The sequence below is a fragment of the Chiroxiphia lanceolata genome, chromosome 1, assembly GCF_009829145.1.
Source record: "Chiroxiphia lanceolata isolate bChiLan1 chromosome 1, bChiLan1.pri, whole genome shotgun sequence".
NCBI classification, from domain to species: Eukaryota; Metazoa; Chordata; class Aves; order Passeriformes; family Pipridae; genus Chiroxiphia; species Chiroxiphia lanceolata.
The window spans coordinates 134,420,529-134,434,223 of NC_045637.1; the positions used below are offsets into that span (position 1 = coordinate 134,420,529).

Sequence of the window (13,695 nt, forward strand, 5' to 3'; positions counted from 1 at the left end):
AGGTGTTTTGTTGGTTTCAAAAGGCTTTTTAGTTAATGTATGCCGTGCCTACTAGAAGATCCTTCATGCTAATGAATGAGAAATTCACAGCTAAAAGGCAGAGAGAATCAGTGCCATTTTCAAGAGCTGTCAAACGTGGGAAACCTGCAAAAGCTGTCAGCAGAAAATAGAAAAAACTGTAAATGAGTTACAGAATGGTGACAACAAAAAATTAACCTGTGGTAAAATGAAAACTGTAAATATGCAAGTGAAAACATATTCAAATGTACTGATCCCTGTCATGTAAATTCTGAAACCTTCATGAAACAGAAAATGATACTTGACACTAGATACAGTCTGTTGCATGGATTAAATAACCCGACAGCCCCTCTCAAACTCAGCAAGAAGCATGTGAAATAAAAGATGAATGTCTTTCTGTTTACTAGAGTGCTGTGGTGGTCATAGCAATGAGGAGTTTTAAAAGACTTTAATTTTTAAAGTAACCTTTTGCTTTTCCTGCTCTCTGGACTACTGCTGTGTTCCCAGCCATCAGCAGCTCACCACATACATTGGGAAGCATAAGGCTGAATTACCAGTACACAAAGCTGCATTTAGTAACTCATTACAAGGCTGACATCACTGAAACAAAAGTTCAGTCATGTAGGGATGTGCCAGAGGTTATCACGCAGCACATTACTGATATACTGGGGGGGAAGATTATGTCAACTGCTTGCTAGTGTCCACATCCAGGATGCAATCTCCCCAGGGAATAAACACTCTTGGCAAGCACTGAAACCCAGAAATCTTCACAAAGCTGTTTGCAATTTGCAGCCAAAGCTATCCACAAATGCTGGGAATAAAGACTACAGTCCTTGACAGCACACAGCTCCAGACATTTCCATGGGGGAAGTTTAATCTACAAGGATGTAGAAATATAAAACAAAGTATTGCTCAAAGTAACTGTTTGTCAGATCATGTGCCTCTAATTTGGTTTCCAGTGACATTACACAGCTGCAGCCAATGGATTCCAGCCAGGCTCAACAGTCACTGAGGTTCTTTATTGTTTAAATTTAGTATCTGAACATGTTTTGTCCATCATTAAAATGGAGAGTAATTGCTCAAAAGTGAACTATAGATGTTACAAATGCAAAGAACTTATTAGGTCACCTAGTCCCATCCTCAGAGCAGTGTAGGATTGAAAACACATTGCAACAAATACTGAATAGAGCTGTGTTTGTTTTCATTTTTGTTCCAATCCTTTTTTCTTTATTGTAATCATTATCACTATATTCAAAAGTTTAAAAAACAAACACAAATGCCAGTGTAAACATGCTTCAGGTATATAAGTAATATAAAGTATTGCACATACGAAAGTCCTATGTTCAGTATCTCCTTATGGTGCTATCTCATCAGAGTAAGAGTTGTGCAGATGATGTGATTGCAATGAGCTAGCTAATCTTGTATCAGAAGCTGCTACGCACAACAATTAAATATTTACAAAAGCTAGAAGCTCACTGTCTTTCATGGAAGGACAATTTTGCCTGGAATGCATGGGATACAGAGGTGTGCAAATATGGGCTAGGCTTGCTTTGTGGTAATATTTGTCAGTTGATCTCTCTAACCTACAAGGGGTCAGCTCAAACCCGTTTAGGTGAAGGAGTCTCTTAATGGTTTTCTGGAGGACTGGGAAGTGGTCAGGCCTCCCTAACTTTAGAAAATGGAGGTTCTTGCTTGTGTGAAGCACACAGATGCTTCACCTCCATTTTTGGAGGCATATGTCTCCTCCTACAATTTAATCTCATGGGTACTCTGCATCTGAGAAGCTAAAGACTCCATTAAGGGCTTCTTGCAAATTTGCCTTAGATATGAAGACATAACACAGCTCCTGCTTGGATTGCACAGGTCAGTCTGCATGCAGGCAATGGTAAAACTGTAAAATCTTGTGTCAGACTGAAAGAAGTGACAATGTCTCATGGCAACTTCTGTCCTGAAGTATTAGGAAGCAGAAGGGCAGTTTTCTAAAAGTGACAGAATGGATGAGGCCATTTGCCAACGGAAAAGCTGAGATGGAAAGGAAAGAAGAGGAGCTCAGGAGAAGGCGAGTGTGGTGTAGATTTCAGAAAACGAACAATTCTTCATGAAGTTTATACAATGTAGCTAATTTCACACTCACAGGCAGCACTGGAAGACTCAAGCTTTCAGGTACAAATTTGCACATATCAGAGCTTAAAGCCCCTATTGAGATATGGACCATTTGCTGATAGAACAGAAATAATGAAACATCTCTTCTTCAGAACCCTTAACCGGGAAAAAAGTAATCAATTCTAAGTCTATTTTTTTACTCTTTAACTCAAAATATTTTTCCTTTTTTATGTTCATGTTTGGTTGGCTGGCATCCTATTTTTCTGCATAAATACAAATTCTGCCCACCTTCCCTGCAAGATTTTGCTTAAGAAATAATTATATTCAGCCCTAAACTTTGCTGAAGTCAACACTTCAGAGTTGCTGTCAGCTTGTAGACTGTAACATAAAAAAAGGCAAAGATTTCAAGTTACAATTGTGAGTAGCCATTTTGAGGCAATTTCAACAAAGTAACAGAGAAATGGAAAAGAAAATTTACCCTAGCCCCAAACCCCCTAAGACTTCACAATATCACCAGTATGGTTGTGATAACTTAAAACAGTCTTTCAGAAATGACTGTATCCTGTGTTGGCTGAACAACAAGACAAGAACAGGGTACCTTATCCCCTGCTCTATGCTGTGCATGGATTTAGTTATCTGGGTGGGATACTGCCAGCTCTGGGCTGAAAGAGATACAACATGTACTTGTTTATCATATGTCTCATCTCATAAAGTGTTGCATAGATCTTCTGCTTTGCAAAACTCCTTGTAGCCAAGAAAGTTGTGTTCTGCGTGTACAATGGGTTTGCATTTCTATTTACATGTAAAGTAAGGACATGATTTCTATTTTTTTTACTTTCTTCTCTCAAAATCTATGTTGATTATTATTACAGATACTTATTCCAAAAAGGTGGAAAAATAAATAATTGTGCCCCATCTATAAAGTTTTTTATAGACTACCTTTGTTTTTCAGAAGTACTGTCACAGTACTGATACACTGCTTGTCTCCCTGAGCAATAATTTCATAAAGGTTCTTATTCTTAGGGAGGTTTCAAAGGTATTCCGTATGATACAGCAGCATTCAGAAGGTTTGTCCTGGTCCATCTTCTAGACAAAACAGCAATGAAGGCATTCTCTCCTTGAGAGATTTGGACTTGTTCTGGAACCATCTCAGTATACCACACATATTCACAGGCATCTGCTGAAACATAGACTGACTGGAATTGGGATAAACATTCTGTTCAGCGGTGAATATCTTTGTAAGGCAGTGAAAAAGCTGCTTTCTTTGGCAAGGATGGCCGTCATGTGGCATGTTATCAGAACATTGCATAGATCAGATTAAGACACCATGTCACTTGCAGGTACAAAGGAAGGCTGGTGGAAGGAATCCTTCATTTAATCCTCATTGTGTTTCTAGTCTCAGGCAGGATTCTGACTTTAACTGTCGCTCTCTTCCTTTATGCATCAGTAGTCTTGTTATTTGTCAGCTGTTGCCTGTCAGCCATGTCATCTTGAGGAGGTCTAGCTCTGTCAAAGAAGCCACACTGCAGAAAACAATCAACAGAAACAAAGGTGTCATGGTAAGACAATCACAGGAAGACTCAGCTGCAGTCTGATTCTTCACTCAGTCAACCTGAAAGGTCAGACACAACCTATGGCAGGCAGATAGACTGTGAAGATATTGCATTTCTATTCAAATCATTCCCTACGAAAAATTAGTTCTATGTACAAGGCATTGACTTCCAAAATATAGCTTTAAAAATTCAAATCATATGACAGATGTCTTTGCAGGAGATGTAAAGTTGGTCTGAATGCTGATACGGACTGATGCTAATGAGAAAACTCCTAATTTCAGTTCAGCAAGACGCTCATTCAGAAAAGGTAGATTGACAAGCAGTAACAATAACAGAGGTGGAATGTGTGTTGGGAAATGTGTACAGAACAGTGTTGTAAGCTAGACTAAAGATCACTAAAGATGAGATCCTCTCACCTAGCTTTAACTGCCAAAAAGTTACCCTTCTAGTCACCAGGCTGAATGTTCATATGAGGTCAAAGAAAGGTACCGCTAAAATTCCTCTCATCCTTGCATGTTTTAGACATAGCTTTTTGCTGCTGTTACCTGACTAGGTGAATTTGGGAAGTTAGCAGAGACTGCACACCTAACCATAACCTTTAGGCTGCTAAAGACAGATGAGCCATATTCTAACTTAAGGAATTATTTTGAAGTTATTTTTAATGTGAAATGAGAGGATGGTCAAAATCTACACTTGCTCCCTGTAATATAGCAGTTTCCAGTAACTCGTCTTAAAACTTGTGAAGGGAGTGTAACAACCAACACAGAAATAGAAAACTTTAAAACCAGAAGATATGATATACTAACATAAAAGGAAACCTAAAAATTAATTCTCAGAGCTGGGAATGTTGTTCCATGCTGACAAAAACTGGAAATCCCTGAATTATTCAGAGAAAACAAAAGTTAGAGTAACTTCTTTTTGAACCTAAACATCCTGAGAAAGAGGATCATAGGTCTTGGGAAACAGCCAAACTCTGTATGCCCATTTATAACCAGACTTCAGTAATAAAGGAGGACTTTGAAAACAAGTTCCCTGCAAAAAGGTCAGTGACACTAGCATGTCAGAAATGTCAAAACAAAAAAAACACGTGTATTGTTGCTTTTGCTCCAAACTGCTGAAGATCACAAAATTCCAGCCTTTCTTTATATTCTCTTCTAGTATCTTCCAGTATCTTTCAGGGTTTTTTTAAGGCAACAGTAACAGTAATAATACAGCATACCTTCCATAAAGCTAGGGTCAGCAGAGCTAGTACTAGTAGTCCAAGAAGTATGGCTAGTATTATAACCCATAAAGGGATTTCAAAGGAGACATTTGGGGTGGACCAAATAACAGATGTTCTGATCTGAAACGAAAAGAATACATTAAATGAATAAAAGTGAAGCAAGGAAAGCAAATCTGACAGTAGAATACAAAGGTTAGAAGCATTCACTTCAACAGCATTTTGCAGATTAGAAATGCACATTCCCTGAAATTCTCCCATGTTGGCTTCTTTTACTGTAAGTTCCTTTCCACTTGTTCATGGTAACTTTTAGAAATGGAATTCACACATACACCACATTCATGTCAAATCAGACAAACAAACCATTTTCCCTTAATACAGTGTAGCAAAAAATACCTTTCTGAGCAGATGCTTCAAGAATACTCAAGGAGCAAAGTTCTGCTCACATCCATGCTGGCACAGCCTAGGCCAGTATAACTGAATTACACTGAACTACTCTGAAACAATGGTTGACTTCGGCCCAAACTCTTAATTCAAACCACAGTAGAAACGAGTTACACTTTTTTATTTTAATTTCTGCTGACATACCAGTACACATTTTATCTGATGATTTGCATTTCAGCTAAGCAGTCCAAAAATGAAACTCAAGCAGCAGTTTATTGTCCTTGTGATAAAGCCTAATGCACAGTATGACATGATGTTCTTTAAAAGAAGTCAAGCACAGACTATTACCTAAATTGGAAATAAGCATGAAATGCACTCTTTCCTTGTAGGAGGCTCTAGAAAGCAGCAGGTGTTAACATGAGTTATCAAAGGTTTTAACTGACTTGGCAAAATTCTCTCTTTAGACCTTCATGTGGACAAAGAGTAATAACAATCCTCCTGTTTTTCTCTTCTGGGGCCATCCATGCTGTCCTCCTCACTCTCCCTTCCATATCTTTTACCAAATCTATTTTATGCTCTCAGAGTCTGCTTGGAAGGTTCCTTGTCAATCTCACTGAATGTTTGCTCTGTCTCTACTTCTCCCAAGGGGGAAGGAATGAATTTGAGCTTTCCTTAGCTCTTTGGTCATGAATATGTCCCTTCAATCTCAGTTTATTTTCTCAAATTTTCCTCTTTGTTGTTAGCCTAGGAAGTTATTTCTCTCTCAGGTTTTCTGTTGGACTTCTCTCCTCTTCTCCTAGTCTCCCTTAAACAGAGTAAGTATGTGACAGATGGAAGTTATTTTCTTTTTGACATGATGAAATCAGTTTGCAAAGCAACTGATTACACAAACTCTCAAATGGTCTTCCTCTTCAGTGCTCAAGGTACAGTTAGGAAATCTACTCTTAAATTTCTTGGCTATTGCCCAGTTCCTGAGCTGCACTCATCGCAAATTCTCTTTCTAACCTTTCTTTTTTTTTTTTCTATTGCTATTAACTTACTGGTTGATGCACCCAAAATTTAACACAACACTGTTTTCTAATTTGTTCATTCATGGAACAGCAACCTAAGTTTGAAGACTGGACACAACTCTCTAATTTAGCTCAAAACTGATTCCATTCCCATGCCTCTCACTCCTCTCCCTGTAGATGGCCAATTTCAGTTTTTCAGTGACATCCAGCACTTTCCTCTCTCCCTCTTTCTTTTGCTAGACTTTTTGTTCTGCAAGCACCAGTGGATCTGTCTCCAAGCTACTGTCATGCTTAATTGGAAGACACTTTGGAATAGACCTTTGCACTCTGCAGCCAACTGCTCCATCCTCTGACATGGTGTTTGCAAAGCTGGCAGTCTGGTGAGCATTACTGATGTACATGTTTTTTTATACTATTCCTCATCGTTATGGGGAACAGAAATTGGTGACAACTTTATATGTAGGATACCACTTGCCTTCTACCAAAGCTTACCCCGAGAGTTACACAGAAAATTTCAAGACACTGCTGAGTCCTTCTGCTGTCAGCACTTTAACATTGGCCTGTACCCTGAGGATGAAGTGCTTGCAGTGCTGGCCATACCATCATTGATGTAACAAACACATTCACCTAACATGCATCTCTGGACCAGCTGTAAATACTTATTAGTATAAAATGTTTCAAAAGAATAAATATGTTAGCTAATTAAACCAAGAAAAAATTATTTCAACACATGAAATCCCACCCCTGTGTCCCAACAGATATCCTGCTGGTGTGATCAAGTGATCAACTATGCCACTGTAAGAATACAGTTCCCTTCCCCAGCCTGCTCTTTGGGTCACTTCTTAACCACTGTAGAACTTCATAGGCTCTCTGTATCATTAGATTCAGCAAGAGCAGTGCTCATTCAGTAAGGATAAAATGTTTTTGAATAGCTCTACTTGTGGCTCAGAGTGGCATTTAAATACAAGGGCAGAGAAAATGAGAAAAAGGTCATCTGAACTGTCTGCAGAGATTCCTCCCAGAGAAAAGCCAGTTAAGGAAAAAGATGAATGCAAGTAAGGCAGTTAACTGGCCAGGGAAAACAGAAGGGATGCAGTTATGATGGGCTGCATGAAGCCTGTAGAAAGTAATGAGCTCAGCTGTACCAGGAAGAAAACACCTCTCTTCTACTGCTTGAAAATCCTCATGAATGCTGTCCTAAAGCAAGCCTTGAAGACCTGATCACATACAGCACAAGAGCTGGGAAGTGCTGATGAAAATTTATGGGCTCCAAGACAGCAAAACCAGATTGATTAAAAAACCCCAACTCATCCGTGCTGTGCATTTCCTCTGTTGGCAAACTCTGAGGTACTACATGGAGGAAGTTACAAATTTTAATTATGGTTTGGAAGGAACCTGACACTGTCAACATACAGATTACATATCTTAACATTGTTGTGAAGCTGGAGCAGTAAAGCGATAGACAGGTTACCAAAACCATCTTAACAAATATTTGTAAAACAACAGCAAAAAGCAAACTCCAGCATTACTTTCTGTCCTCTCAAGTTTGACAAAATGACTCAATTTTAAAGCAAGATCAAACCTGAGGGAAGATGAAAAGATTTTATTTCATCATTTCTGGTACTGATAGCTTCAGCCAAAGTCTTCTGAAATTGTTCATCCTGAATGTGGAAATTATCAGAATGGGCAAGTACTTCGTGGAAGGGGTTTTTTTACATATTTCTTCAGATAGTATTTGACTGAATCACTCCTGTCTCCTTGGGCTACTCTCATCTAATTTGGGGAACTACTTCAGCTCCACAGGTGCTCTCAGACAGGAGTGAAATAAACTGCTGCCTGGTGTTTGAATATTTCACAGGACCACTTACTGATAGCACAGCAACAAGACTCATGTGCACCACTTCACTGTTCAAAATTAGGTATAGTCAATCCAGACTTCAAAGCCTGATTGAGATCCTGCTGAAATCAATGGAAACAGTCTATTTCACCAGGGTCAGTGGATTTCATCAGGTTTTGGACAAAGCTGATAGTAGTGTATGCAGCTACAAGTATCTCTGCTGCCATTCCATGTGTTCTTTTATGTGCCACATCCTAGAGGTTTGCTGTATTTGTGTGGTGTTTTCTTTCCTCTTAGGCTACGAAAACAATGAGGCAAGTTAGCTCTTATGATAGCTATAGAGCACCTATCAGCATGGATCCAGATAAGAACAACATGTGGATCTTCCTGAGGATGCTAACCAATTATGAGTGCTGCAGTAACACTCAGCCTTGCTTGTCCTGCCTGTGTTCTGAATCCTTTCTCCCTTCTCCCCTCTTCCTTCTGTTGCTCTGCCTTTGCAGACAGTCGAGTGAAATTTGCAGTGTAATATCAGTAGCTCAGCTGGAGCCTGACAAATGTTGAAACATAAACAAGAAACTGTAATCTTATAGAAGTGCAGAGCATCATGTTTATAATCCTTAGATTATCAGCAATGAGCCAAACAGATGGTAGAAATTAGGTCTGTCTTGTATCAGGTAGAATGCTGCTGCAAAGCTGCCACATCTCTCTCCTCTTTTAGTCTGAGTGGGGCCAATGCTAATGAAGTATTTGCCTGTTAAAATCTTGAAACCATCCTGTCACACCCATACCCTTTTTCATGAATCCTTCTTTGTCTTAGGTTTTGAAAGTAAGGAAGGGTTGTGCTAAGTGCTCAAGATTTATTTCCTGAGCAGTGGATTATTTGTAGACATCAGTCTCACTCCTGCCTATATACCAGTAGAATATGCAGCCCCTGGGCTGCCCCCTTTAAACTCTACACAAAGACTTGCAAGGCTACTAATGCAATTGCTGGTGAACAGTTTGACAGGACAAGTCCTGAACACCCACAGAGTTGAGGCAGAAGCTGGAGGGGAATTAAAAAACAAAGCATCCCTTCAGTTTTGCCTGCCGTGTTTCACCATTTCCACAGTAGACTGTCCCTCCTCCACCCCATACTGTCCACAACAGTATTACATATGATTTTGATTAAAGACAAGTCTGCATTATTCAGCTTGGATTTCTGAAGTTCTTCTCCATGTGGTAGGTTTAGTACTGCAGGATCAGAGCCAGACAATTTTTGGGGGGAGATTTATCTGTTTTCATCTAAGGTGGCCAATGTGAAGAAGTGGAATTTTTACACGAGTGTTGCATATTGGTCGTACTTCAGATGCATGTTGGCTTTCCTCTTTGTTCAGGACAAGATTTTCTTATGCTGAACACTGGAAACAGTGGTTGCTTCTCTGTCGGGAGGATGAAAAGCACAGCTCACAGACTTCAGAGGAGTCATCTGACTTTTGGTCTTCCATACTGCTGAATGTCTCACACCTTTTTGTATGGAAAGGGTGCCAAAGAATGCCATCTGGCTCAGGCACTGAGACGAGGGTGAAGCCAACCCAAGAGTTATGGACAGAGCCTTTGTTTGCAACTGGAAATACAATCCACACACTGATGCTCTCTGATAGTCTTAACTTCAGAATCCCGGTTGTGGTTCCATGAAAGTCACTTGTTAATCATGAAAGTGTTTCTATAGGGCTTTTATTTTCCTTTTTTTTTTTAAATGTGACATGCTTAAGCACATTGTAAGTAGATAAAAGAACTATTAATTTTTTTTGCTGCTGGTTTTCGTACATTTTGAATTCTGCTCCTGATTTTGGTGCTACTCAGTGTGTCCTCAAAATTGCCTTTGATTCCTTTGGAAGGCAGCACAAGGCAGAGAAAAACATATGTGATAAGCTGCTGGTTCAATGGCAGTCCCTTGTGGAAAGATAGGAATTAGGTTTCACTGGTGCAAACATCCAGCATCTATAGTCAGAATTCAGTGCGAGCTAGTGGGATTGTCACAAAGCTATTTTATTCTCTCTGGTCCTTTAAAAGACACACTTTAAAACATAAAAATAACTTCTCCATAATTTATTCTGCTACTTTAAGAAACAGTAGCTAAATTGATTATTATTCTAATACTACTACTTTTACTGCCCATGATGACTTTTCTCTAGTCTTCAGCAATTTTGGTTACAGAGGGTGAGAAACAGGAATTCCAGCCTTTGAAGCATGATGTTCTTATATGTTCTGAAAAAATTCTCAAAATGGAATGTAAAAGCTCCCTTGAGCTTGAAGTCATAATTAATATTGAAATATATTTTTACACTTTACAAATGTTTATGCAAATATATGTCATAAAGAATATAAGCATGTCTAAAATGAAAGTACTATCACCATGTAATAGCTAAAAAAGGAGGTATAAGTCATAGTCAAACTATGACAGTCTGAAACAAATTTTACTCACTGTAGGACACTGGTCAAACAGTTTACATTAAAGCATCCCCCCTGAAGATCCTATCAAACATTTAAGAAAAGCAATTATATTTTATTAAACTCCCAAATTGGCTCAAGAATCATAAAATAAAATAGAACAAATTGCTGCTTATTGTAACTCTGTACTTTTTGTAATAAAAAGTACTTTCAAGTTTCACATGAAATTCATCAAATAAGACAGTATCATTTACCATAATAATACTTCTAAGAAAAAAATGACAATTTTATCTTGAATGATAGAGCTGTTAGCAAGGAAATCCATTCAGTTGTATAATACATAGCTGCAATTCCCAGCATATGAAAATTAATAGAAATACTATTATTGATGTCAGTGGATTCTGGTTTAAGCTCCACTAAATTTCATGCTAATTTTCCATTTGATGCATTTTCACGCTAATGTTTTACTATAAAAGATTAAGATTTTCTTACATTTATATAACCTTTCACACACCTTTGTTATCATGGCCCTCTCTCTGTTCGAGATAAAGACCTACATTCCATGATGATGGAAATAAGGACTTCAGTGCTGCAAATATGACTACATGACTCTGTTGATTACTGAGTATGGGATTATTCATGCCATTAAAACTAAACATAAATATCAACTTGCATAATTGGAACAGAGCATTGTATGAGTTAAATGAAGGACATATGCTCTGTTCTTTTAACAATATTATCTTCTCTATATAAACTTTAAAGTGTTAGCTGATTATTAGATATATACTTTTGACAATTAATTTTAAAATATTAAAATCTTTATTCCTCTTCCATCCTTTCACTGTCTAAAAGAAAACCATAAACTTCCAAATAAATCTTTAGAAACTTTTAAAACACAACTAGTGATCTTTTTCAAAAGGAGTAAAAGTATAAGCTTTGCCAAACTTCAAGCAAATATTTCTTTTTGCAAGTGGAACATCAAAGAACTGGTGCATATAACACATCAAGCTGTAGAGCTGGCAAGTGTCCACTGCCATGTCCACATATGAAACGACATAAAAGCACTATCATTTTTCAACATTTTACAGTTGCCATTACTGGTATTTTGCTGTAAATCATCTGCAGCAAATAACGAGCATTATACTGGCTGGAGTAAGAGAATAAAATGCTTATCTGATCATTTGGTAGATCATCTGACACTTGTTGAGAACAGCAGGCTATCACCTGGGATAAAGCACTTCAGTCCAGATGAAGGCACCACTACCAACAGAATTCTGCACAACATGTGTTTCTGCTATGGAACACATGCTGCAAGAATATAAAAAGAGCCTGAGTATATCTGTCAGCTTGGAGCCTTTGAATCTTTCTGGATGAATACTGCATTAAGCACCAAATCTCTGTGGTGAAATCATGGTTCTCCTGATGATGGAGGTTGGAGTCACTGTGCATATAGGACCAAGATTTTACCTTAGGTCTTCCCAGAGCACGTATCAACCATGTAATCTGTGCATTTTCAAAACACAACTTTATACCTTGTATCCTCTAAAATACACTCAAAGTAAGCTATGAAGTGGTTTTTTCTGTTTTCCATATAAGAAAGTATTTTGCCCCTACTACCACATCTCAACAGGCCAGTATGATGTATTTTCACCATGATTTAACTTGGAGAAGTTTGAAAGGAGTTTCAAAAAAGAAGGACTGTAACTGATAAATCTTCAAAAAGATAAGAACAATAAGCCATAAAATTTCAGATTACTCGTAATAGATCCAATTTTTGCACTCATATTTTACTTATTTCTACCAGTAATGACAAAATAGAGTGAATTTTAACCATGGTATTAGATACCATAAGGAGCAAATTCCTTTAAAGTTCTCCCAAAAGTCAATGCTTTGTCACAAGAAAACAATTAAATCAAACTTATTCCTCCAAGGTTAATTTTTCGCATAGTAATTGAGGGCCATACAAATCTCAGTCTGCAAATAAGGCAAGTACTTTAGCATCTATCTACCACATCAGTTGGTAAACTTATATCTTGCACTTGATGTGCTGTGAGGTTGAAACCCTAGAGAGGTATGCAAACCTTTCTGAAAATCAGAGGGTATCAAAGAAGCTTAATACAGATTAGAGAGGAATTGCTGTAGATAATCTATATGCTTGTGTGAGAGAACTGCTGACTGGGAGAAGAGTGAGATCTCTAAACCTGACAGAAACATGATTTTGGATTTTGCACAAAAATTTCCTCCAGACTTATTTTACTCCAAACAAAGTAACTAGACACTTGCCTTCACAGTTCTGTTGTTTTCTTCTGGGTGAAAAATCCATTCTGATTGCCATACAGCAGTCTGCACATTAGTGCAGCAAGAAGTTATTTAAAAATGTAATCAGTATCATATATCACCACCTTCCACAGGAAGCAATAAAGGTATTTCCTTTAGGTATTATTTTAGGAATTTACACTAGAAACACAGGAAAGACCAATCTCAATATTTTCATCTACAAAAACTTTCACAGCTGTGATCAGAATGACCAAATACATATACTTCACACAAAGATATAATTTTCAGTTACTTACTGCTATGCTTCCTGTGGGGAGCTTTGCTGGTTGCACCTTATATGGCATGCTCTTAACTTCGAAGGAAACGTTGGAAGAAAGACTATAGAGATCATTCTTTCTCTGGAATTATAGAACGAAAGAAATTATTAAAAACCACGCTTATATTTAAAAGCAATATAAAAAATAAGCAGAGAAAAAAATACAGTGCACTGATTTCCTAAGGCAAAGATGGTTTCTTTTGGTAAAGAATGTAGGAACACTGGGACCTGTACATGTCCATGGGATAAATACAGCATAAAGCTGCAATACAAAGGCCACATGTTCAAATGAGGAAGAAAGGTTAGATATGCAGAAAGACACATACAGTTGTTTCTCTTATTTCTCTCTGAAATAGGTGAGTTAGAAGCATGGGCCCAGTTGATGGGGTGTCCATGTTTTAAAACCTTGGCTCTGCTCACCAAGCCTGACAACCAACATGGGTATCTTGAGAAAATTTCCTGGTCTATGTTGAGACCAGGTTGGTAGAGCTTCCTGATAGCATCAAAGAAATGGCTGTGCCTTCCCATCAAAAACAATAGGAACA

General features: G+C 38.0%; 1 protein-coding gene across 1 annotated transcript in view; it reads right to left on the reverse strand.

Moving 5' to 3' along the window:
• Positions 1-1,016: 1,016 nt before the first annotated feature.
• The window catches only part of ITGA8 (integrin subunit alpha 8), a 109,614-nt gene continuing 96,935 nt past the window's right edge, over positions 1,017-13,695 (reverse strand). The window contains exons 28-30 of the mRNA XM_032705373.1: positions 13,131-13,232; positions 4,894-5,016; positions 1,017-3,644 (exon numbers count right to left, since the gene is read on the reverse strand). Coding sequence (XP_032561264.1) covers positions 3,558-3,644; positions 4,894-5,016; positions 13,131-13,232 — 312 coding nt within the window. The 3' untranslated portion in view covers positions 1,017-3,557. The remainder of the gene's footprint in view (positions 3,645-4,893; positions 5,017-13,130; positions 13,233-13,695) is intronic.